The 27,557-nt window shown below is 35.8% G+C and overlaps 1 protein-coding gene across 3 annotated transcripts in view; it reads right to left on the minus strand.

Annotated features, from left to right (window-relative positions):
* CCDC171 (coiled-coil domain containing 171) overlaps positions 1-27,557 on the minus strand; it is a gene marked incomplete at both ends in the record, with an annotated part of 355,055 nt that overhangs the window by 88,299 nt on the left and 239,199 nt on the right. For all 3 annotated transcript variants that reach the window (XM_079707044.1, XM_079707043.1, XM_079707042.1), the window contains 2 exons: positions 17,383-17,437; positions 19,462-19,607. In XM_079707044.1, coding sequence (XP_079563170.1) covers positions 17,383-17,437; positions 19,462-19,607 — 201 coding nt within the window. The remainder of the gene's footprint in view (positions 1-17,382; positions 17,438-19,461; positions 19,608-27,557) is intronic.

Consider the following 27,557-nt stretch of genomic DNA (forward strand, 5'->3'; position numbering starts at 1 on the left):
GTAGGAAAGAGAGGACAACAAAAAGATATTTAGACAGTTCCAGCACCCTGGTATGTGCCCAGTGACAGAAGCAGGGATTAAAGCATGTCAACGCAATGCAAATGACATTCACAAAATGGACAGTTACAACTAAATGGATATTTCCCTCTTTTACCTTTTCCTTAACTAATTAATTTATGAAATGGATAGAGTACAGTACTATTCTTATTAGTGACAATACCACTAGCACTTCCAAAAGTACTTCATACTTTTCAGGGTACTCACCACACTACCTCACTTCATTCTGTCATCCACCTTGTGAAAGAGCTACTGCCATCCCTAGTATGAGGATACTGTGTCCAGTGCTCCTAGCAACAAATAATAATGCCTCTAAATATCCACAATTAACAGTTAATAGATGAGGAAATTGCTCAAGATTTTGGTACTCCTTCCATTTCCCTACCTAAAAAGCAGCACTATCTTATTTTTCCTTTCCTTTGTCCCTTGTCTGGCAAGCTAGCAAAAATGTGTGTCATATAATTAGTTTTGTGATAAGCAGTGGAGACTATTATTGAAACATCCTTATTTTCCTCAGTAGTTTCATTGGACCTGTGGGCATTTCATTCATTCATGTTTTTTTCTCCCCCACCCGTCTTCCCTGCTCTCTCTCTCTCTCTCTCACACACACACACACACACACACTCACACACACACAATTATCATACTGGGAGACAAGTATCTGTGCAGCAATCATCCTTATACAATGGCCATAATCTCACAGAGAAGATCCCCAAACTATGAGGTTCCAAGATGTGTGCAACAGTTCCAGCTGTGCTCCACACCTGCAGGAAGGAGACCTTGGCACTCACAGCAGGAGCAGGCGTTCCACTGGTGCTGCAGCAGGCACAGAAACCCCTCACTTGAAAAGAAGGAAGTGAGAAACTAGACTTATTTTGCTGGCAGGTTATTTAACTTAGCCTACAACTCTGGAGCAGAGCCAGAACTCTCCAATGACGGCCTGCTGCTGTCGCCAGAAAAAAGGGCAAAATCCACCACTACCACAAACACCCCACACATTATAGTTCCATCCCAATTATGGAACTAAAAAACTGATCTTTTGAATCAAATTATCAAGCTGGCTACATCCCAATTAAGGATGTGAAAAACTGAACCCTCAAATCAAATTATCAAGGTGGAAAAATAGAGTGATTTAATCATGGACATCTTATAAAGGCACTAGACAGCATGATAAATCTGTGGTGTAGGTTATATACCATAGAATGCCCCTCATAAATAGATTACTGTGACCTTGAGTTATTTAAACAAACACAAAACCCATATTCAAGAATAGAGAAATGTATTTATGAATTGCTACAGTTCTCCACACAAAGATATTTTCTTTCCTAGGGTAAATTATTTCAAAGGGTAAAGACAGACGCACACTGAAATTAGTTATTTAGATGTGTTTAAGCTAAAAACTGGTAAGCACACGTACACGAAATTCTGTGGTCTCATCTTTGGTCTGTCAAGGTTTTTAAATCCCTCTTGAGCTGGAGTACCATTTTTAGCTTGGCTAGGTCAGAATGACACTGAACAATATGAACGATGACACACAAGACAGCTATATGGAAGAGTTGTCATCAGCAAGCCAGCTGTGCTAACACCTGTATGTCCTGCACAGCTTATCTTCAGAACCAGGATCAAGAAACTGAGAACGGAAAGGGGCTCAAAGATCATAAGTAACAGTTAGAGAGTCATTAATAAGTCACTTAAAGCTGGGTTATTAGAGGCAGATGACCATGTTTCAGCTTTAAAATAACTGTCAGTTTCATTAATTAAAAATTATTCTGTGGTCTTTGTATTCCTTGTAAATGCATTGAAAATTAAAAATCAAAGTTAACTATGTATTACCAAATATTGTCATTAACCATTTTTTAAGGTAAGATTATAAAATCACATTTAAAGATTTGGCTAGAATATAGAATCAAGATGGCGGAAGAGTAAGACGCGGAGATCACCTTCCTCCCCACGGATACACCAGAAATACAGCTACACGTGGAACAACTCCTACAGAACACCTACTGAACGCTGGCAGAAGACCCCAGACCCCCCAAAAGGCAAGAAACTCCCCACATACCTGGGTAGGGCAAAGCGGAGACATTCCCGCACAGAGGATCGGTGCCGAGCGGCACTCACCAGCCCGAGAGGCTTGTCTGCCTCGCCCGCGGTGCTGGAAGCTGAGGCTCGGGCTTTGGTCAGAGCGCAGGGAGAGGACTGGGGCTGGCGGCGAGAACTCAGCCTGAAGGGGGCTAATGTGCCACAGCTAGCCGGGAGGGAGTCCGGGAAAACTCTGGAGCTGCCGAAGAGGGAAGAGACTTTTTCTTCCCTCTTGGTTTCCTGGTGCGCGAGGAGAGGGGATTAAGAGCGCTGCTTAAAGGGGGCTCCACAGACGGGCGCGAGTCACGACTGAAAGCGCGGAGCCCAGTGACGGGCGTGGGAAGCTGGGGCTGCTGCTGCCGCCGCCAAGAAGCCTGTGTGCGAGCGCAGGTCACTGTCCACACCGCCCTTCTGGGAGCCTGTGCAGCCCGCCACTGCCGGGGCCCCGGGATCCAGGGGCGGCTTCCCTGGGAGAACGCACGGCGCGCCTCGGGCTGGTGCAACGTCACGCCGACCTCTGCCGCTGCAGGCTCGCCCCGCACTTCGTGCCCCTCCCTCCCGCCCGGCCTGAGAGAGCCAGAGTTCCCGAAGAGGCTGCTCCTTTAACCCTTTCCTGGCTGAGCGAAGAACGGACGCCCTCCGGCGACCTACACGCAGAGGCGGGGCCAAATCCAAAGCTGAGACCCGGGAGCTGTGAGAACAAAGAAGAGAAAGGGAAACCTCTCCCAGCAGCCTCAGAAGCAGCGGATTAAAGCTCCACAATCAACTTGATGTACCCTGCATCTGTGGAATACATGAATAGACAACAAATCATCCCAAATTGAGGAGCCAGGAGTCAGTGCTGTGCCTCTGAGGTGGGAGAGCCAACTTCAGGACACTGGTCCACAAGAGACCTCCCAGCTCCACAAAATATCAAACGGCGAAAATCTTCCAGAGATCTCCATCTCAACACCAGCACCCAGCTTCACTCAACGACCAGCAAGCTACAGTGCTGGACACCCTATGCCAAACAACTAGCAAGACAGGAACACAACGCCACCCATTAGCAGAGAGGCTGCCTAAAATCATAAAAAGTCTGCAGACACCCCAAAACACACCACCAGACTTGGACCTGCCCACCAGAAAGACAAGATCCAGCCTCATCCACCAGAACACAGGCACTAGTCCCCTCCACCAGGAAGCCTACACAACCCACTAAACCAACCTTAGCCACTGGGGCCAGACACCAAAAACAACAGGAACTACGAACCTGCAGCCTGCAAAAAGGAGACCCCAAACACAGTAACATAAGAAAAATGAGAAGACAGAAAAACACACAGCAGGAGAAGGAGCAAGATAAAAACCCACCAGACCTAACAAATGAAGAGGTAATAGGCAGTCTACCTGAAAAAGAATTCAGAATAATGATGGTAAAGATGATCCAAGATTCTATTTCCCAGATCCAAAATCTTGGAAATAGAATAGACAAAATGCAAGAAACAGTTAACAAGGACTTAGAAGAACTAAAGATGAATCAAGCATCGATTAAAAACACAATAAATGAAATGAAAAATACTCTAGATGGGATCAATAGCAGAATAACTGAGGCAGAAGAACGGATAAGTGAGGTGGAAGATAAAATAGTGGAAATAACTGCTGCAGAGCAAAATAAAGAAAAAAGAATGAAAAGAACAGAGGACAGTCTCAGAGACCTCTGGGACAACATTAAACGCACCAACATTCGAATTATAGGGGTTCCAGAAGAAGAAGAGAAAAAGAAAGGGACTGAGAAAATATTTGAAGAGATTATAGTTGAAAACTTCCCTAATATGGGAAAGGAAATAGTTAATCAAGTCCAGGAGGCACAGAGAGTCCCATACAGAATAAATCCAAGGAGAAATACGCCAAGACACATATTAATCAAACTGTCAAAAATTAAACACAAAGAAATCATATTAAAAGCAGCAAGGGAAAAACAACGAATAACACACAAGGGAATCCCCATCAGGATAACAGCTGATCTCTCAGCAGAAACTCTACAAGCCAGAAGGGAGTGGCAGGACATAATTAAAGTGATGAAGGAGAAAAACCTGCAACCAAGATTACTCTACCCAGCAAGGATCTCATTCAGATTTGATGGAGAAATTAAAACGTTTACAGACAAGCAAAAGCTGAGAGAGTTCAGCACCACCAAACCAGCTTTACAACAAATGCTAAAGGAACTTCTCTAGGCAAGAAACACAACAGAAGGAAAAGACCTACAATAACGAACCCAAAACAATTAAGAAAATGGGAATAGGAACATACATATCAATAATTACCTTAAATGTAAATGGACTAAATGCTCCCACCAAAAGACACAGAGTGGCTGAATGGATACAAAAACAAGACCCATATATATGCTGTCTACAAGAGACCCACTTCAGACCTAGAGACACATACAGACTGAAAGTAAGGGGATGGAAAAAGATATTCCATGCAAATGGAAACCAAAAGAAAGCTGGAGTAGCAATTCTCATATCAGACAAAATAGACTTTAAAATAAAGACTACTAGAAGAGACAAAGAAGGACACTACATAATGATCAAGGGATCGATCCAAGAAGAAGATATAACAATTGTAAATATTTATGCACCCAACATAGGAGCACCTCAATACATAAGGCAAACACTAACAGCCATAAAAGGAGAAATCGACAGTAACACAATCATAGTAGGGGACTTTAACACCCCACTTTCACCAATGGACAGATCATCCAAAATGAAAATAAATAAGGAAACACAAGCTTTAAATGATACATTAAACAAGATGGACTTAATTGATATTTATAGGACATTCCATCCAAAAACAACAGAATACACATTTTTCTCAAGTGCTCATGGAACATTCTCCAGGATAGATCATATCTTGGGTCACAAATCAAGCCTTGGTAAATTTAAGAAAATTGAAATTGTATCAAGTATCTTTTCCGACCACAATGCTATGAGACTACATATCAATTACAGGAAAAGAGCTGTAAAAAATACAAACACATGGAGGCTAAACAATACACTACTTAATAACGAAGTGATCACTGAAGAAATCAAAGAGGAAATTAAAAAATACCTAGAAACAAATGACAATGGAGACACGACAACCCAAAACCTATGGGATGCAGCAAAAGCAGTTCTAAGAGGGAAGTTTATAGCAATACAATCCCACCTCAGGAAACAGGAAACATCTCGACTAAACAACCTAACCTTGCACCTAAAGCAATTAGAGAAAGAAGAACAAAAACATCCCAAAGTTGGCAGAAGGAAAGAAATCATAAAAATCAGATCGGAAATAAATGAAAAAGAAATGAAGGAAACGATAGCAAAGATCAATAAAACTAAAAGCTGGTTCTTTGAGAAGATAAACAAAATTGATAAACCATTAGCCAGACTCATCAAGAAAGAAAGGGAGAAGACTCAAATCAACAGAATTAGAAATGAAAAAGGAGAAGTAACAACTGACACTGCAGAAATACAAAAGATCATGAGAGATTACTATAAGCAACTCTATGCCAATAAAATGGACAACCTGGAAGAAATGGACAAATTCTTAGAAATGCACAACCTGCCAAGACTGAATCAGGAAGAAATAGAACATATGAACAGACCAATCACAAGCACTGAAATTGAAACTGTGATAAAAAATCTTCCAACAAACAAAAGCCCAGGACCAGATGGCTTCACAGGCGAATTCTATCAAGCATTTAGAGAAGAGCTAACACCTATCCTTCTCAAACTCTTCCAAAATATAGCAGAGGGAGGAACACTCCCAAACTCATTCTACGAGGCCACCATCACCTTGATACAAAAACCAGACAAGGATGTCACAAAGAAAGAAAACTACAGGCCAATATCACTGATGAACATAGATGCAAAAATCCTCAACAAAATACCAGCACACAGAATCCAACAGCACATTAAAAGGATCATACACCATGATCAAGTGGGGTTTATTCCAGGAATGCAAGGATTCTTCAATATACGCAAATCAATCAACGTGATACACCATATTAACAAATTGAAGGAGAAAAACCATATGATCATCTCAATAGATGCAGAGAAAGCTTTTGACAAAATTCAACACCCATTTATGATAAAAACCCTGCAGAAAGTAGGCATAGAGGGAACTTTCCTCAACATAATAAAGGCCATATATGACAAACCCACAGCCAGCATCGTCCTCAATGGTGAAAAACTGAAACCATTTCCACTAAGATCAGGAACAAGACAAGGTTGCCCACTCTCACCACTCTTATTCAACATAGTTTTGGAAGTTTTAGCCACAGCAATCAGAGAAGAAAAGGAAATAAAAGGAATCCAAATCGGAAGAGAAGAAGTAAAGCTGTCACTGTTTGCAGATGACATGATACTATACATAGAGAATCCTAAAGATGCTACCAGAAAACTACTAGAGCTAATCAATGAATTTGGTAAAGTAGCAGGATACAAAATTAATGCACAGAAATCTCTGGCATTCCTATATACTAATGATGAAAAATCTGAAAGTGAAATCAAGGAAACACTCCCATTTACCATTGCAACAAAAAGAATAAAATATCTAGGAATAAACCTACCTAAGGAGACAAAAGACCTGTATGCAGAAAATTATAAGACACTGATGAAAGAAATTAAAGATGATACAAATAGATGGAGAGATGTACCATGTTCTTGGATTGGAAGAATCAACATTGTGAAAATGACTCTACTACCCAAAGCAATCTACAGATTCAATGCAATCCCTATCAAACTACCACTGGCATTTTTCACAGAAGTAGAACAAAAAATTTCACAATTTGTATGGAAACACAAAAGACCCCGAATAGCCAAAGCAATCTTGAGAACGAAAAACGGAGCTGGAGGAATCAGGCTCCCTGACTTCAGACTATACTACAAAGCTACAGTAATCAAGACAGTATGGTACTGGCACAAAAACAGAAATATAGATCAGTGGAACAGGATAGAAAGCCCAGAGATAAACCCACGCACATATGGTCACCTTATCTTTGATAAAGGAGGCAGGAATGTACAGTGGAGAAAGGACAGTCTCTTCAATAAGTGGTGCTGGGAAAACTGGACAGGGACATGTAAAAGTATGAGATTAGATCACTCCCTAACACCATACACAAAAATAAGCTCAAAATGGATTAAAGACCTAAATGTAAGGCCAGACACTATCAAACTCTTAGAGGAAAACATAGGCAGAACACTCTATGACATAAATCACAGCAAGATCCTTTTTGACCCACCTCCTAGAGAAATGGAAATAAAGACAAAAATAAACACATGGGACCTAATGAAACTTCAAAGCTTTTGCACAGCAAAGGAAACCATAAACAAGACCAAAAGACAACCCTCAGAATGGGAGAAAATATTTGCAAATGAAGCAACTGACAAAGGATTAATCTCCAAAATTTATAAGCAGCTCATGCAGCTCAATAACAAAAAAACAAACAACCCAATCCAAAAATGGGCAGAAGACCTAAATAGACATTTCTCCAAAGAAGATATACAGACTGCCAACAAACACATGAAAGGATGCTCAACATCTTTACTCATTAGAGAAATGCAAATCAAAACTACAATGAGATATCATCTCACACCAGTCAGAATGGCCATCATCAAAAAATCTAGAAACAATAAATGCTGGAGAGGGTGTGGAAAAAAGGGAACACTCTTGCACTGCTGGTGGGAATGTGAATTGGTACAGCCACTATGGAGAACGGTATGGAGGTTCCTTAAAAAACTACAAATAGAACTACCATATGACCCAGCAATCCCACTACTGGGCATATACCCTGAGAAAACCATAATTCAAAAAGAGACATGTACCAAAATATTCATAGCAGCCCTATTTACAATAGCCCGGAGATGGAAACAACCTAAGTGTCCATCATCGGATGAATGGGTAAAGAAGATGTGGCACATATATACAATGGAATATTACTCAGCCATAAAAAGAAATGAAATTGAGCTATTTGTAATGAGGTGGATGGACCTAGAGTCTGTCATACAGAGTGAAGTAAGTCAGAAAGAGAAAGACAAATACTGTATGCTGACACATATATATGGAATTTAAGAAAAAAATATGTCATGAAGAACATAGGGGTAAGACAGGAATAAAGACACAGACCTACTAGAGAATGGACTTGAGGATATGGGGAGGGGGAAGGGTAAGCTGTGACAAAGTGAAAGAGTGGCATGGACATATATACACTACCAAATGTAAGGTAGATAGCTAGTGGGAAGCAGCCGCATAGCACAGGGAGGTCAGCTCGGTGCTTTGTGACCGCCTGGAGGGGCGGGATAGGGAGGGTGGGAGGGAGACGCAAAAGGGAGGGGATATGGGAACATATGTATATGTATAACTGATTAAATTTGTTATAAAGCAAAAAAAAATAAAAAGAAAAAAAAAATGATTTGGCTATTTAGAGTCTCCACCTGTCAGATTCTATTTGACTCTATTTATTCCAGAATCCACTCTAACAATAGAAGTAATCATCTTTCTACTTCATAGGAGTTAAACTAGCTATTACCTCTAAATTTGTTGTTAGCATACCTCTCTTTCCTAGGGACATCCTTATAATTGAATCTAGGCTTTCTCCTCTAGATCTTGATTAGGCAAAGTAAATACATATGCTATTTTTACCAATCAAAAAATAAAGACAGGGGCTTCCCTGGTGGCGCAGTGGTTGAGAGTCTGCCTGACGATGCAGGGGACACAGGTTCGTGCCCCGGTCCAGGAAGATCCCACATGCCGCGGAGCGGCTGGGCCCGTGAGCCATGGCCGCTGAGCTTGCACGTCCGGAGCCTGTGCTCCGCAATGGGAGAGGCCACAACAGTGAGAGGCCCGCGTACCGCAAAATAAAATAAACAAATAAAATAAAATAAAATAAAGACAGTATCAGCAAGACTTCCACTGGAATCTAGAGGTGGCTTTAGTTATGTTTAGAGACTGGGTGATTGTAAAAGTTGGACTCATTCAACAAACATTCATTAAGTGCCTACTGGGTACCAGGCACTGTGATAGATGCTGAGGATATAAAAATTAAGGAGACAGAATTCCATCCCTCAAGGACTTCAAACTCTAGTGCATAATTAATCTCTCAAAATGTATTTCCTAGCCTCCCATTTATCTATAACGTCTTGTTTCTCCTGTCAATTGCTATACCACCTTTTTTCTTTGCCAGAGAGGATTATGTTAATCAATCTGAAACCTTTACCTTTAGCCCTGACTTTTCCCCTGAGGTCCTGACTCACATATCCTGCTGATCACTCCATATTACCTTAAACTCAGTATTTCCAAAACAAAACTCATCATTGTCTCCCTTTTTCTCCCTAACAAAAAGAAAAGAAAAAAAAATAAGAAAAGAAAAGAAAAAAAGCCTGCTCCTCTCTTTGTTTTCCCAACATCAGTTAATCACACTGCCCATCTTGGGAGTCATCCTCCCCTGCCTTTCACATCCCCATGTGCCATTTTACTAAATAAGCTTCATATCCTTTCTTCTGACACCACCAATCATCACTCTCCTGGTCCAAACCTTCACCAGCACTCATCTAGCCTACAGAATCACAGTTCTTAAAAACCACCTTCATTACTCAGTATTTCCAGTCTGCAGATGTGCCCCCTAGAGCCCCAGTTCAGTTTGGAAATCTGACCACATCACTCCTTAGCTTAAACCCTAGTTTAGTCTCACTTCCTCCATAATAAAGATCCAAGATTCTTAAAACAGCCAAAAAAAAAAAAAAAAAAAAAAAGTTATTCCATGACCTGGCTGCCACCTGCCTCATTCAGCAATCTGCTTGCACTTAATACTGAATTGAGGCTATTTAGCTATTCATGCTTCCATGCACTTGCACATGCTACTCTCTCTGCTGGAATGCCTTTCCCGTCCTTCCTCATACTTCAAACCCCTTCTAGGCTTTAATTTTCTTCTAAGAAATTTCCAGCCAACCCTTGGGTTTTCTAAGCATGCCTCATAGATGAATAACCCTATCTAAATGGATATGGAACTGCATCTTATGGATGCATATTTACCATAGTATACTGGAATTATCTGTGTCTCTACCTTGAAGAAAGGGACTATGAGATATATACCTACATACATACATACATACATACATATATATAATGTTGTTGTTGTTGTTGTTTGTGTGTTTGTTTCCCCAAAGGCTGGAACAGTTTCTGGCCCATAATATACATTCAAAAAGCATTTGTAGGACTTAACTATTTACAGTAAATATTGTGTTTTATGTTGGATTAGAGGTTTTAAGTGACTTCATTGTACAAGCAAATCCAAGAGCGTCATCAAAAACCCCTGTAACTTCCTAGTCATTGGTCTAGTGTCACTTCAGCCTTATAAGTTTACAGGATTTATACATGGAGGTATTCTAATCTTCTGAGGTTTCAAGATCATGACTTCCTGTTTTATCTTTTAGTCATCTCATTGAAAAGGCATCTGACACTTCTCATAAATGTTCAGAGGTAATTTTAAAGTTCATAGTATGCTATGATCATACATAGGAAACACTTTAGTTAATCCTTCCAAACTCAAGCAATCTCTAAAAGCCTCAAGAATCCAGCCATTCTGCTAATTCAAAAATAATTTTAAAAAGACTACAAAAAATATTCAGATTCTTCCCCACATTCCAACTTTACCAAAATCAACTTACTTTCACCAACAGCTACAGTAAAACAAGACATCTCTCTGTTAGTATCCAATAAATACTAACATAACTTAATTTTCTCATACCTAACCCTAAATAATCCACATATTATCCTATCCATCCAATCATTACCCTGTCCTGAAAATTATTTTGATATAATTATTGTACTTTCCCTCTTTTCCTCACAATAGAAATAATTAAGCATGTTTGGAGGGCTCTTAATTTTTTAAAAATTTCAATTCCTGAGAGGATATATGATCACTAATATTAGAAGCCTTCTGGTAAAATTATTAGGAAAATAAACGTATACAATTTTAGGGAGAGATGTTAGGAAAAATGGCAGAGTAAGGAACTCCAAAAGCCAGTCCCTACACAAAAGCAATGAATAAACTGGCAAAATTTATCAGAATCAACTTTTTCAGGACTCTGAAAACTATCTGAAAGTTTACAGCAACCAGCTGAAATCTTAATCAAGAAAAATCACCTGAATCTTGGTATTTAAGGAAATCTCCATCGAAATACTAACAGACCACTAAGTTAACAGAACAGAGATTTCAGTGGCCACACATGACCAAGAATACAGACCTTATGAAATTAGTTCAGGAAGTCACTGAGCAAACAAAAACTACTAGAGTAAACAGCAACAACAAACACTAGGGTTGGGAGAGAATCTGATTTCCAGAGTTGCCACATTATATATTCAAAATATCTACTTTTCAACCAAAAATTTTGAAGTATGCAAAGAAATAAGAAGGTATGGCCCACACATAAGAAAAACAGAAATTAATAGGAACTGTTCCTGAGGAAGCTTAGATACTAGATTATCACACAATGACTTTAAATCAATTATTACAAATGTGTTTCAAAAGTTAAAGGACACCATGTACAAAGAACCAAAGGAAACCACAAGAGTAACATCTTCCAAATGAGAAATATAAATAGATAAAAAGCATAGAAAGAAACCAAATAGAAATTTCGGAGTTGACATATTCAAAGTGTTGGGGGGAAAAAAATGTCAGTCTAAAATTCTATATCCAACAAAAATATTCTTCCAAAATGAAGGAGAAAGTAAGCCATTCCAAGATAAAAAGCTGAGGGTGTTCTTTACCACTAGTCCTGCCCTAGAAGAAAGGCTAAAGGGAGTCCTTTGGTCTGAAATGAAAGGACACTAGACAGTAACTCAAATCCACAAGAAGAAATCAAGAATTCCAGTGAAGGAAACTGAATACATAAATATAAAAGTCAGTATTAATGTATTTATGATTTGTAACTCCTCTTTTTTCCTATATGATTTAAAAGACAACTACATAAAACAATACTTATAAACTATTTCAAACCATACAGAATTACCTTAGAACTAAATAGCAAAAAGATATCTGGAAAATGCCCAAATATTTTCGAAATTAAACAACACACTTTTAAACAATGAATAGGTCAAAGAAGAAATCACAGAGAAAGTAGAAAATACTTTGAGATAAATGAAAACAAAAACACAACATACCAAAACTTATGGGAAGCAGTGACAGCAGTGTTCACATGGAAATTTATAGCTTAAACACCTACATTTAAAAAGAACAAAGATCTCAAATCAATAACCTAACCGTCTATCTGAGGGAACTGGAAAAAGAGGATCAAACTAAACCCAAAGCAAACAAAAGGAAGGAAATAATAAAGATTGGAACAGAGATAAACACAATAGAGAACAGAAAAATAATAGAGCAAATTAAGAAAACCAAATTTGGTTCCTTGAAAAGATCAACAAAATTGACAAACCTGAACTAGACTCACCAAGAAAAAAAGATTAATAAATTACTAAAATTAGAATTAAATTGGGGACATTTTACTACTGACTTTACAGAAATAAAACAATTCTAAGAAAATGAACAACTTTATGTCAACAAATTAGATAACCTAGATGAAAAAGATGAATTCCTAGAAACACATGAACTACCAAAGCTGAATCAAAAAGAAACAGATAATCTAAATAGATTTATTACAAGGAAAGAGATTGAATCAGTATTCAAAAAGCTTCCAGCAAAGAAAATCGCCGGACCAGACAACTTTACTGGTAAATTCTACCAAAAATGTAAACAATTAACACCGATCTTTCTCAAAGTCTCCCAAAAAAATTGAAGTGGAGGGGCTACTCCTATATTCATTCTATGAGGCCAGTATTACTCTGAAACCAAAGCCAGACAAAGATATAACAGGAAAACTGCAGACCAATATCTCTTACGATCACAGATGCAAAAATCCTCAAAAAACACTAGCAAACCAAATCTAGCAGCATATTCAAATGATTATACTCCACAATGAAGTGGTGTTTATACCAGAAATGCAAAGATGGTTTAACATATATAAGTCAATCTATGCAGTACACAACATTAGCAGAATGAAGATTAAAAAAAAAAAAATCATCTCATTTGATGCAGAAAGAGCATATGACAAAACCCAACAACACCCTTTCATGACAAGAAAACTTCAAAATACTAGAAACAGGAAAGAACTTCCTCAATCTGATACAGGACGTCTATAACATTTAATGGTGCAAGACCAAAAGTTTTCCCCATGGGCTTCCCTGGTGGCGCAGTGGCTGAGAGTCCGCCTGTCAATGAGGGGGACACGGGTTCGTGCCCCGATCTGGGAAGATCCCACATGCCGCAGAGCGGCTGGGCCCGTGAGCCATGGCCACTGAGCCTGAGTGTCCAGAGCCTGTGCTCCGCAATGGGAGAGGCCACAACAGTGAGAGGCCCGTGTCCCGCGAAAAAAAAAAAAAAAGCTTTCCCCATAAGATTAGGAACAACACACAAGAAAGTCTGTTGTCATCATATTATCATATGGCTAGGACTGGAAGTTCTAGTCAGGCAATTAGATGAAATAAAGGAATAAAGGGAGGGAGGGAGGGAAAGAAAAGGAAGAGAAGGAGGGAGGGAGGAGGGCAGGCATCCAAATTAGAAAGAGGTAAAACTATCTTTTATTTGTAGATATCATAATCTTATATGCAGAACGTCTTAAAGAATCCACAAAAAAGTTATTAGAGCTAATAAATTCAGTAAAGTTGCAGTATACAAGATCAACACCCAAAAATCAGTTATATTTTCATATGATCTATTGATTTGTCAATTGATATAGTCAACTGATTTTCACTAAGGCTACTAAGATTACTGAATGGAGGGAAAGAACAGTCTTTTTAATAAATGGTGCTGGGATAACTGGATATCCATGGAAAAGAGTGAAGTTGGATCCTTGCATCATACCATATACAAAAATTAACTCAATATGGACCAAAGACCTACATATGAGAGTTAACACTATAAAACTCTTTGAAGAAAACATAGGGTAAAATCTTCATGACCTTGGATTTGGCAATGCATTCTTAGATATGAGACCAAACACATGAGCAACAAAAGAAAAAGCTGGACTTCATCAAAGTTCAAAACTTTTGTTGATCAAAGGACACTAACAAAAAAGTAAAAAGACAACCCACAGAATGGGATGAGGGGGTATAGGAGTGACTGCTTAATGGCTACTGGGTTACTTTTGGGGGTGATAAAAATATTCTGGAGTTAGATAGTTGTAATGGTTGCACAACATTGTAAATATTGAAAGCCACTGAACTGTACATTTTTAAAATAGTTTAAGTGGTGATTTTTTTTAAAGTTCAATAGTTATGTTTTTTCCAAAATACAAAAAGTAGTTCAGAATTCAACTAAACAGAAAAGTGTGTGTATTAAAAAAAAATGTACCTCATGAAATGTTGTAATGATTTTGTTTTTCTCTTTGTCTTACTTTTCTTAATCCCAAATAACCTGAAATAAGCCCCCCAAAAGTTTCTTAATAAAAAGTTAACTTCTGGCCTATATTTAAAACAGCCATAAATAAAATATATTTAAATGTAATTTTTTAAAAAAAACTTGTTTCTTTGAAAAAAAAAGTATATGCTTTTAAATAAAAAATGACTAGCCTTCTTTATTAAATACTAGTATCAGTCCCAAATGGGATTTAAAAAATAATATACAGTCAACAGCTGTGTATATACAGTTTTAGGATTTAAAAAGTTGAATGTTAATGCGTCAAATTTAAAAATTACCAAATATACAAAAAGTAATCACTTTTCCTAAAAGCAAACATGTTTAGTTTAAGTTCTTTAAAGTACAAGAAAATAATTTCTACATGAAAGTAAGTTCTTTTTATTTGATTATTGTGAGAAATTAGTATTAAAATTCAATTCAGCAGGTTAAAATTTGGTTTTATTCTAGAATAACTGGTGCATACCTTGCAAACGTATGTGGTTAAGAAATATGAATAGCTATACTATTTGACTATGTACAGCAAACTATGCTGAAGAACTTGGATGTAACCACAGTCATTTTTACTGTACCATGAAAGAGCCTGGACCCTCCTTCTATACTACTCTTAGATTCTCCAAGACAGCAAAATGCCACTGGACAGTCCACAGTGGCCAAAAAAAATAAACCTGTAAACTCTGGCTTGAAGACAGGTGGGCTGCACCTTCCTGAGAGCTTCAGAGGGACCCTCTGGGTCTCCTCCTTATCACCCATTCGTTCTTACCCATACTTCGTAGAAAAGAGAATTAGCCCAATAATCAATTAGCCTTTCCTAAATTTTCACTTCAAGCTTGAAAAGTAATTGATAATTTAAAAATCACTATACATATAGAAGTTTCCAGAGACTTAAATCAAAATAACTAACTATTACATCTGAAGGGAGATTAAAAAGCCATATAGCAAAAGTAAATCTACAGTGGTTGTAGGCCAATTCTGCAGACATCTTTCTTTCCATATGACACGAAAATCAAAAGAACTGCAAATGAAGAACTGTATGATTACAACTGTCCTGTTGCAATCAGTCTTTATTGTATTTAAAATACATATTTTGCCATTCTCATAATGTAAGGGTAAGGTACAACATTTATATTTCACGTTGATGATGGTTTTTGTTTGATGTCAAAGTCCATTCCCAAGACAGCTGCTAACCAACATTACTTTCCTCTGTCTGGGGAGATGACAAACAATTGATTTCAAAGGCAACATTAACTGGTATAAAAAGGTATGCCATATACATGACATAATTTATTTTTCCTATCCAAAGTCTCACCACATACCAAAAAAAATCTAACCAAAGATGTCTCTTTTCCTACAAACCTAAATTCCAGATTTCTAGCATATATGGACTTGATGTGATTATATTTAAACTACACCGACAGGCTAAATTTTTTTAAGTGGGAAGGAGGAGAAATCACAATTTCAAATAATATTGCTTAAAAATAGCACTCAGAGTATTAGATTCTTTTTTTCAGAATACTTTCTGTGAGTCACTTTTTGCTAGTCACTTTCAATATCAAGGAATATAGAGGTCCATTGTTTTTAAAATGTTAAAATGTATTAAATATTAGTTTATTGATGTTATTTTGTATTTCCTTAACAGGATTAGTTTTTAGGATATTTTTAAGTGATTTAAAAACTATATTGTAGGGCTTCCCTGGTGGCGCAGTGGTTGAGAGTCCGCCTGCCGATGCAGGGGACGCGGGTTAGTGTCCCTGTCTGGGAAGATCCCACATGCCGCCGAGCGGCTGGGCCCGTGAGCCATGGCCGCTGAGCCTGCGTGTCCGGAGCCTGTGCTCCGCAACGGGAGAGGCCACAACAGTGAGAGGCCCGTGTACCGCAAAAAATAAATAAATAAATAAATAACTATATTGTATAAAAAACTTGATTCACAAAATTATTCTAAACATGATTCATTCATAAATTCCATATATCTTAAAAGTACTAGGTATTTACATTATTCCAACAAATTGTCTGTTAAACAATAACAGAAACAACATTTCTCTACTTTTAAATAATGAAATAATGAGACATCTTTGAATCTGGAGTGCTAACAAAATACACAGTCAGTATTGAGTCAATACTTAACAATATTAAGTTTTCAGTAATATTGTAATATCCTTATTATGCTGTTCATCACTACAAACTAAAAGTCAATTTATCATACAGAAGTAATCAAATTGAAAATAACAGATTATAATTAAGTATATTCAATTTCTACTTTAAGAATACATTCCTATAAAAAGGTAAATTACAACTTGAAAAACATTACTGCCTAGGTTAAGGTATATGAGTACTGCCAAATACAATACTTTATGTCTCTCTCTCTATATTAATATATGTATATAGTATCCTATAGTAGGTTTAAGAGTGGTAAGAGGTTAGACAGTGTGGTCAAACATTTTATCATTATAAGACATATATGAACCTTAATGACCTCTAGTTCAGTCAGCAAAGACCACAAATAACTCAAGTGCAATTATACCAGTTTGGGGAAACCACTATTTTCATAGTTTTATCACATACATAAAGTGAATTCTGAAAAAAGTTATGCAATATAGCATAGCTCAATACAAATTTTCAGTTATTTGAAAGGATCCTTTTGTTAATTTATTTTTAAAGAAAGCTACAAAATGAATTAAAGTACTTTGCAGTTAATAAAATTAATGACTAGGAAAACTGTGTCATAATACAATTTGAACAATATTGAAGAAAAATTATAATACCTTATGAAGCTCATTTTCTACTGTTCTCATATGATTAGCAACACATTCTTTGTCCCTAGAAACAAAATAAAGATTAGGTGTTAGTAAAACCCAAACCTTACTATAATTGCTACACATTTTAGTATAAGTGACTATTATTGAAAAATAAGGGTTGGTTTTTCCTAAAGTGTAAAACCTAACCATATTCACTAGTATACTTCTGCATTTAATTCTTATTTTCAGTTATACTGCCTGCCAAAAATTAGAGGGGGGAAAATTTCTTATGGATATTTTCAAAGTTAAAAGAGAGTGAAAAAGAAAGAAAGAAAAAAGAAATCATGATTACATTATTGATTTACAATGTGCTTAAAAGGCTAAACGTGCATTCTTTTGGCTTCTAATGAAAAAGACTTTAGAAATATTAGTGGTGGATATATAAATGGTCATACTGGGCACAATAATATTTTCCCTTCTCCATGGGTTTTTTGTGCTATAATAATTACACAAAAACCTTCTATGGCCTTGACTAGAAATATGCAAAGTTACTATTTTCTTCTCTAGCCTTGTATATTGAGTTTAGCCTTTATGATGAAATTAAAAGTTGGGATGAGAATGCTGAAGACAAAATTTTAATGGTGAATTATAAATTGAAAACTGTAAATAATGTATTAGCTCTCCAAATTTCAAATTAGCTTTCTTTAGTGTTATAAGAACATGTGCCCATGGTCACAGATCTCAGACTTGACAAATTCCTGAATTACCAGCAGTATTCTGAAGGCACAATATGAATCTAGAGGTTTTATAATCTTGTTTTCATTAATTTTAGAACTTTCAATGTTCTGAGACATACTAAAAATTACCTATGCTAAGCTTCTCATTTGACATGAGGAAACTGAGACTGAAAAATGACAGCAAAAAGCTGATGCAGTCAAACTTATATTTTTAAAAAATGACAATTACATATAACTAATATGGTAGTGCACTGTTATAGAGCTTTACAATTTTCCAAAAATGTATTGGTGGGTATTCAAACATGCCAATATTGTGGCATTGTGTAAACTCATTTTTTCATTATGTGTGAGCAGTATTCCAAGCCCACTGACAAAGCTGTGGGTATCCTAGGATGGCAAACTGCCCGTTTTATTATTTAGTTTACACACTACATTCATATTTCTTATGTTATGCTTAACAAGAGTTTGTCTCCAAACATTTTTAAGTTATAGTTATACATTTGTAAATATATATATACATACATATATGTATATGTGTGTATGTATTTGCAAGTACAGGAATCCAGAATTCCAAATTTAGAAAACACTGAGTTTATTAAAATTAGATGTTTAATCCATAAATAGATTTTCTTTAAGCCATGCTGTTGTAAAAAGGACTGTCTTAAAGTACTCCATGAAATTTGATGTGGGGAACAAATAAAAATACCCAAGAGAACTGTTCAATTTGAACTTCACAGTGTATGTCAACTTGATTACCTGGTAAAAGGAAAAACACTCTCATCACATTTACCCAGTTGCCCACTCTGAAAACTGCATATTTTTCTCTATTTAACATATTTGAATATACAGCTATAAAATTAAATGAATTTTCCATGATCAATATGTTTTTATTGCACTTAAAAAGATGCTACAATACCCATGTTGATTATATACTAACATTTCTTTATGGAAATATTACTTGTAATATTAGTATATTACAATATATGCAGAAGAAAATTTGGGAGGTAGTGGGGCAGAAAGGGATGAGAAATATGTGATAGGAGAAGCTATTCAAAACTTTAAAATAAAGAGTCTTATGTCTCATGTTAATGAAAACCTGGTTTCAAACATGTAATGCTACAACAGAACCTAAAATACACAGCATTAGAGGTAATATAGAAACTTATTCTTTTCTAAGGTTTCTCAATAAAATATACATTTAGTATGTTAAGAGTTTTCTTTTTTGAGGATATATCAGAGAATTTCAAAGAGAGACAGCTGTACTTTTGTTTTCTAACACTGTATTATCCAGGGCTAAAACCCAGAGCATGAAAGTAAGAATTGATCTTTTGTCTGTTTTAAGTGATCTCCCCAAGGTCCAAATGCTCACTTGGCTGCCATGCGGAGGGCACTCCGCACATCATGGATGTTCTCCTCCAGTCGACTCTTGTCCTGCTCCAGCTGGGTAAGATGTCTATTGAGCAGACGCAGAGATTGATCTTTTCTTCTCAGCTCCATCTTTGCCTCGGAGAGATTCTGCAAGCAGACAGAAAACAGAGTTACCTGTCAGCCCTGATAATTAACTTCAATTTATGCCATAGGCTATTAAACAAAGAAGGATACAGACTGACTGAGAAGTAGACTTGAGTCATTACACATCAAGGTTTAACAAATTTTCTGCAAAAAATTTTACATACTTACTAATTAGAAATGATAGAACTGATAAGATTTTGAAAAATGTTTAGCTGCAAAATACAACTCTGTTTTGTTTCTTTAAATACTGCAAGGCAAATACATTCTATTCTTACTAAAAATATTTGATTATTAAAAACCTCAGGTTGCGTTTTCTTTTAATGATAAAAAATAAAGATTTCAATGGAAAAAGCACATGAAATTTAGAGTCTATTTAAAACAAGTACTATCATATGTCAAAGTATGTATATGATGGAGAGGAAGGTAGATTAGGATACCTATAAGAGAAGGGGGAACCCAAAATTTAAAAGCACCTATCTTTTAAAATGTATCTATAACAGTTATGTTGCTATACACATCTCAGTGAACAAACACAATGGACTCAAAAATAAAATTCACTTATTTACCATAAAAAACTCTCATGTCAGAGAAAACACAAATGTGATCAACATGTTTCAACAGAGAGAGTTATAAACACTACTTGCACTTGGAATTATGTTCTGTAAATATTTTCCTAGTCATAGAAGTATAAGATTTGTTGATTGATATTTGCTATGTGCTTTAATCTGAAATATTCACTTAGCACAAAAATTTCAAGATACAAGAGTACAATTTCATCTTGGAACTTTAAGGTTAAAGGTCTTAGATTCAAAAACTCATAAGTTAAAGGAATATTTTCTTATTTTAAATTCTAGGATGTAAAATAATATAGGGATCAGAGGATCTCTTAGCACTAGAAATCTGCTCATTCCTTTGCCTATGAAGTTTCTAGAATATAAGCTTATCAACCAGTTTTTCAATTAAGTTTGTTGGACAGTGAACTAAATAATTGATTGCATACACATAATATTTTTTCTTCTTTCTAAGAGTGTAGCCACACATTAACATTCACAACTATACTTCAAATACCCAGTAAAGAACAACCAAGATGCAATAATTTCATGTTTAAAACTTTTCTAATAATATTATTTTAATGTACTCACAATAAGTAGTATAAAAACTCAAGCTGCCTGCATGGAGCTAAAACAATTAATTCACTCTGAACAATATGAATTGAAAGCAAAACCAGGTTTTTTTTTTTAAACATCTTTATTGGAGTATAATTGCTTTACAATGGTGTGTTAGTTTCTGCTGTATAACAAAGTGAATCAGCTATACATATACATATATCCCCATATCCCCTCCCTCTTGCGCCTCCCTCCCACCCTCCATATCCCACCCCTATAGGTGGTCACAAAGCACCAAGCTGATCTCCCTGTGCTATGCATCTGCTTCCCACTAGCTATCTATTTTACATTTGGTAGTGTATATATGTCAATGCTACTCTCTCACTTCGTCTCAGCTTCCCCTTAAACCAAGTATTTTTAAATGCTAAAAGAAATTTAATTCAGTATTTCACTTTCAAACAGTCAAGTTGCTGTCAGACAAATACAAGTCAAAAAACTAGAAATAAGCAAACTGTGACTACTTTTTCGATATTATGTTTTATTTTAAATCTTTAGTACTAACAGATCTTTAAGAATATCCCACTATGGAAGTAGTCACTGATTCAAACCAACTTAAAAAGACAACAAAGAATAGATTTGAAAAGCCATGCTAAACCTACTTATTTTGTGCCAATGTTAAGATATTTAAAGGCACTGAAGTATCATGAGATTTCTTTCTTTAAAAAAATAAAACCCATTTGAGTCCTTTTAAAGGCAATATTTCTGACATCTTTCAGGTAATAAAAAATGCTATTTTTCAGATGTGAATATAAAATTAATGATCCACCACCAGTTACACATAAAGCTTGAGTTCTTTTTCCAACAGAAATAATAGAATGTGCCACTCCATTCAAATTCTCTTGCTCAGTAATTCTTATGACTAGAGGTGTATATTTGTGAGGGATGTTCAGGATATTGATTCCAGCCTTGCCCAGAGCGAAGCTCACTGGTCCAATCTGAGAGAACCCATGACCTTAAAATCACTATAAAATCATACTTGACTTTTCAGCAATTCTATGATCTCCTTCCAAAGAAGATATAACTCATAGAATTAGAATCTCCACTATGTATCTAAATCTTCCAGTTTCCATCAGCTTTCATCTCCTTCTCTCAGGCGCAATGGCAGGGAGCCACCAAACTCTTCTAAAGCTTGCACTGTTTCAGAGGTACAGCTGAATAGCCTACTCTAAGACTGAAATTACAGACAACAAACAAAAAAATGGTATAAATAAGGTGATATGAATCATACTTCCTTAGTGTAAAAATGAAGAGATAACAGTTTTTGAAAAAAGAATAATCATAGTTATATAACTTATGGACACAGCATTCTCATTTTAAAGAGCTGAGGAACATCACAATGGAATCTATATACATCAATGAGTTCTAATGTTTGTGGTGATGTAAGCAAAACACCAAGACATAAAAAGTGATTCAGTAATATGTCTTTTCTCTGATGTTCACATTTTTGTGTTTGATGACAAAAGTAGAATCCTTAAAAATCCTAACACTAAGCTTTAAAAGAAGAAAAACATATTGGTGTGTGTGTGTATATATATGATGTATATACATACGTACCTATACCATATGTAATATATATTACAGACACATATAAAATTTTAACTTCAGCTTTTCTTTTCTCCCATTCAGATTTATCTAATTAAAACCCATGATAAACTTTATGGACTCTAATATTTCCAACTGAAGGACTGAAACCAAGAGGGTGTACCTCTGGGCAGCTAGGCAATGATGATAAGCAAGCAGGTTAGCCACTAATTTCTCAACCAGGGCAGACTGTGAAAGTGTGATGTCCTGATATCCAAGAAACTGTTCAGGGGAGAATAGGATAAATCAAGTTTAATAACTCTGCTCCTAATTGTTCCCCCAATGCTCAACTCTAATTACTTGGAGAACTCTCCTGACTGTCACCTGATATTAAGTTGTTGGAGGCTGAGCCTGGAACAGCAAGATAATCAATAAACATTTAGTGGGGAGAAGAATGAAGATCCTGTTAAGCAGTGGGAACCTGCAGCACCCAAAGCCCTTCTGCTCATGAGAAAACCTATGGGACAACCATAGCGATTGCAAAGCAATAATCCAAAGCACTGTTTTTAGGCCTTGAGGCCTTTAGGCAACAGTACATTTGACGAAAAAAGGTTAACACGGTCACCCTAATTACAGCCCACTTTCACATACTTCATATATAAGCGAAGACAAGCCAATTAGGTAGAAAAGAAGATAAGGGAAGTTTTATTTGTATACTAATTAAACCCCTGATGAAATTAAAGGAAAAACATACAGCTCTGTAATTGTGTCTGAGAAAGGTCACTTCAGGTTCAGTTATCAGAACAGCACAGCCTTAAGATATTTCACTTAATCCACAATACAGCCCTCATTTTGTACTCAGGTCTTAGTATTTACCAAAAAAAAAAAAAAAAAAATCAAAGCCTGATACTGCATTTATCTTTAAACTATGTTTTGAACAATTTTAGCTGCTAGAAAGTTAATGCTAAAAATGATAACAAAAGTTTAAAAGAAAATATACCATCTACACAAGAACCAATGCCACAATACTATTTATCAAATATTTCGAGTTTTCACTTTAAATCCAAAATGTTTTAAAGCAAAATTTTACAGCAAAATTCCAAGCTTACTATATTTCAGAAGCTATTCTGCAAGATATTTATTGTATTTCTTTTAAGATAATTATCTCATTGCTCATGTACACCTCTCATAGTCCAGGGAAAAAAGCTAATGCTTTCACTAAACTACTCTTATAAGAAGATATTTTTACAACTGATTGTTTTCCTAAGATGGTCATGAAAAGCTATGTACTACTAATGAAAGCTGGCAATGGGACTTCCCTGGTGGTCCAGTGGTTAAGAATCCGCCTTCCAATGCAGGGAATGCAGGTTCGACCCCAGGTCGTGGAACTAAGATCCCACATGCTGCGGGGCAACTAAGCCCGCATGCTGCAACTACAGAGCCCGCATGCCGCAACTACAGAGCCCACATGCCACAACTACAGAGCCCGCGTGCCACAACTAAGACCTGATGCAGCCAAAAATAATAAATTTTAAATAAATAAATAAATAAATAATGAAAGCTGGCAGGAAAAGTATGGATACCAAGGAAGTAGTTAAGTACAGAGAAAGCTTAGGGACAGAATACAGGATAGATGTGAATATTAAAATATCCACACATTTTTAAAATGTCTTTTCTTATCTAGAGTTTCTGAAGTTTCTATAATAAACATATGTTACTATTGAATAAGAACAAATTATTTTCTTAAGTCATACATAATTTCATATTTCTAAAGCTTTAAACATTTATTAAGGTTAACAATTTTTAAAAATTAATTGTGAATATAAATTGAAATTCTATTGCTTTGCACCTATGAAAACATTTCGTACAGTGGAATTTTTTAATAACAGTTTTATTGAGATATAATTCACATACCACATAATTCACTCTTTTAAAGTGTACAATTCAGTGGGTTTTATTATATTCACAAAGCTGTGCAACAATCACCAATGGAGGTGTTTTTTGAAGAGACGTTCTTAAAAAAAAACTTATCAAAACAACATGGCAACTTAAATGTAGTATATCTCATTATTTCACAGCAAGCTCTAATTTTAAATGACACAAGATATACAAGGTTTATAATTTTGTTCAGTAATAGTTTCAAAAGTATAAAATTTATAACATGAATTCCCTGAATCAGAATATTTGCTTAATAAATGTGGTATTTAGTAGAAAAGTTAAAGTTCCCTGAAAGAGTGTACACAACTCTCCAATTATTATTTCTGGATGTTAAGGGAATCATCCAACATAGTTCTTTCTCATAAGAGTACAGTACTACACTGCTTTAGACCATTAGGACAGCTAGGAAGACCAAGCCCCAAGAGATATCGCTTTTATAGATTTCCTTTTTGTCTAATGGGAAATATCTATGGATCCACATTTCTACAGACTAAAAGCTAATGGCTTATTCAATTTGGTATAAAAGTTAGTCATAGAAAATGTAAGACAAGACAACAACACAAGAGTTATGAAGAACTAAGCTACATTTCCTAGGTTAAGAAAAAAAATCTGTAACATTTTTTTTTCTAAAATTTTACTACTGTCCAACTGTAACTTTTGAATAAACATTCCTAGATTGTGATAAATTGGGTAAAACATCTCAGGGCACTAAAACTAATGTTGGAAAAGGAAATGGCACTGTCTTCAGCCCTACTATTATAATGTGACAACTAGAAAATTATATTAATCAAGAATTAGTAGCTGCCGGGTAGGTCAAACTACACAGGCTGCCACAGAAAGTATAAATTTAAAATGATACAACCACCAAATTTACAATTGGGTACACAAGTTAGGGATGAAACTAAAGAATGACATATTTTATAATAAAGCTTGAAAATCTATGAGATAAGCAATTAGAGAATTTACAATAAATATACAATAGTCAAAGATGTTAGTATGTGGTAAAATTAATATATGAATAAATTTCAGTTTTGGTAGTCTATATTTTATATGGATAATCTGAATTAAAATTTCTGCAATTTTAAGTTTTCTTAAGGACATTATCTTTTACTATTTTCTATAATAATTCTATGTAAAACATAGGTGACATTAATAAACCAAAGTTAAAAATCAAATAACTTACCCACTTACCCCACTTTGGGGTTCAGTAAATGACAGTCCTTGTTAGGACTCACATGTCTAGTAAGACAACAGATATGAAAATGTCCTATAAACCATAAAAGGCTACATAAATTTATTATGCCTAATTAATGCAATACTTACACTTCTACATGTAATGTCATTACATAGCCTTCTTTAAATCCCCACCTATATGTGGCAACTTATGAGTTTCTATATTATTTCTACATCATCGCTTATATATATGCATATGTATAAACATACATAAATTGTTTAAAATAACTATTTCTATCACACTTGAAAAAGATAAAATAACATTAACAAAAAAAAGTATAAAATAAGTCACTTTTATAAATAGGCCATATGGTAGATGATTATGAAAAAATGGAGTGGATGAGCAATGAAAATGCACCTTTAAAATTTTCAAAGTATGCTGTAAGACTTTGCTGTATGCTTTATGATTATTGGCGCCACGTTCTCACATGTTCCTTTGAAAATGTTCTCTTAAATTCCATCAATATAAAAGGAAAAAAGTTAATCCTTCTCAGGAAACTAACTGAAAGTGATCAATAGTAAAATATAGTGGAAAGAAAAGGAACCTCATAAAAGTGTTCAAAACATATTTAATGCTGTTTGTTCCAAGCCTTACATAGTACTACAAAACTCTGGTAGACTAACTGTGTTAGATAACAATGAGGTAAACTGGGAGAGAAATAGTTAAAGGACATTTTAAATGACAAAAAAAGGAGGATAATAAAGAGAATCATGAGAGCCCTCTCAACAGGAAAATACACTCAGAAAAGTACAGAACAGACAAGCAGCAGCTAGATTTATTGTGACACATGGCATGTAAGCAGTAATGTGGCAGTAATGTTTTCTCAGAGTATAAAACAAACTGCATTTGGCTGCACTACAGACCTCAGGAGACAGAAACTAGCTGCAGGTGACAGCCACCATGATGCTGTTATAATAAAATCAGCTCTTATACGACCTCTATGTTCTCTCAATGAATAGCTAAGAAATAAACGGATGGAATACAGTAAGTCCTTCTGTTAGACTTTATCAGCTACAGACTATTCAGCAGCTTCTAAAAACTTCACCCAGTTGAAAATCCTAGCTATGTGGAGGTCCAAAAAGCTTCAGAATTCCCTGGCAGTATTTTAAATGAGTCAAGCTATGAATTAGGTTGCAGAAAAATATCATTTAGAATATAAATACTGCTTTTAAATCATTTGAGAATTACCTAAAACAAATGTCTACTAAGAATTGAGAAAATATGAATAATTTATAAAGGGCTTCATATAGTTGGATTTCTGACATTTAAATAAAAAGAACTTATTGTCAGAAGAATTTTTCAATTTCAGGAATTCTTTTTGTGATGTAATTGAATAGGGTAGATAATCCTATACAATAATTAAAAGACCTTTACATTAATATTTTTATTGTACTACAGAATTTAAATGACTATCTTGAATTCTTGAATATGTTATATATTAAATAATATTAATAAAAGTAAATCCAATATCAGCTGAGTAAAAATCAATTATTTAAGAGAATCTGAAGGTCAATTTTAAACTAGAAGGGACTTCTCTGGCGGTCCAGTGGTTAAGACTTCACCTTCCAATGCAGGGGGTGAGGGTTTGATCCCTGACTGGGAAGCTAAGATCCACATGCCTCACGGCCAAAAACCCAAAACATAAAAGAGAAGCAGGGCTTCCCAGGTGGTGCAGTGGTTGAGAGTCTGCCTGCCGATGCAGGGGACACGGGTTCGTGCCCCGGTCCGGGAGGATCCCACATGCTGCGGAGCGGCTGGGCCCGTGAGCCATGGCCGCTGAGTCTGCACGTCTGGAGCCTGTGCCCCGCAACGGGAGAGGCCACAACAGTGAGAGGCCCGCATACTGCAAAACAAACAAACAAACAAAAACAGAAGCAATATTGTAACAAATTCAATAAAGAGTTTTAAAATGGTCTACATGAAAAAAATCTTTAAAAAAAGTTTAAATTAGAAAAATAAACTTAGGTTTTTTTTAGACTTACATGTAGACAAAACAAAATCAGAGTTTTTTTGTATTAAGTATTTCACACTGATTTCTATCTTAATTTCAGAGGTATATTCACAGGGGAAAATTCTGAACCACAAACATTTCCT

Source organism: Hyperoodon ampullatus, assembly GCF_949752795.1.
Source record: "Hyperoodon ampullatus genome assembly, chromosome: 6".
Classification (NCBI taxonomy): domain Eukaryota; kingdom Metazoa; phylum Chordata; class Mammalia; order Artiodactyla; family Ziphiidae; genus Hyperoodon; species Hyperoodon ampullatus.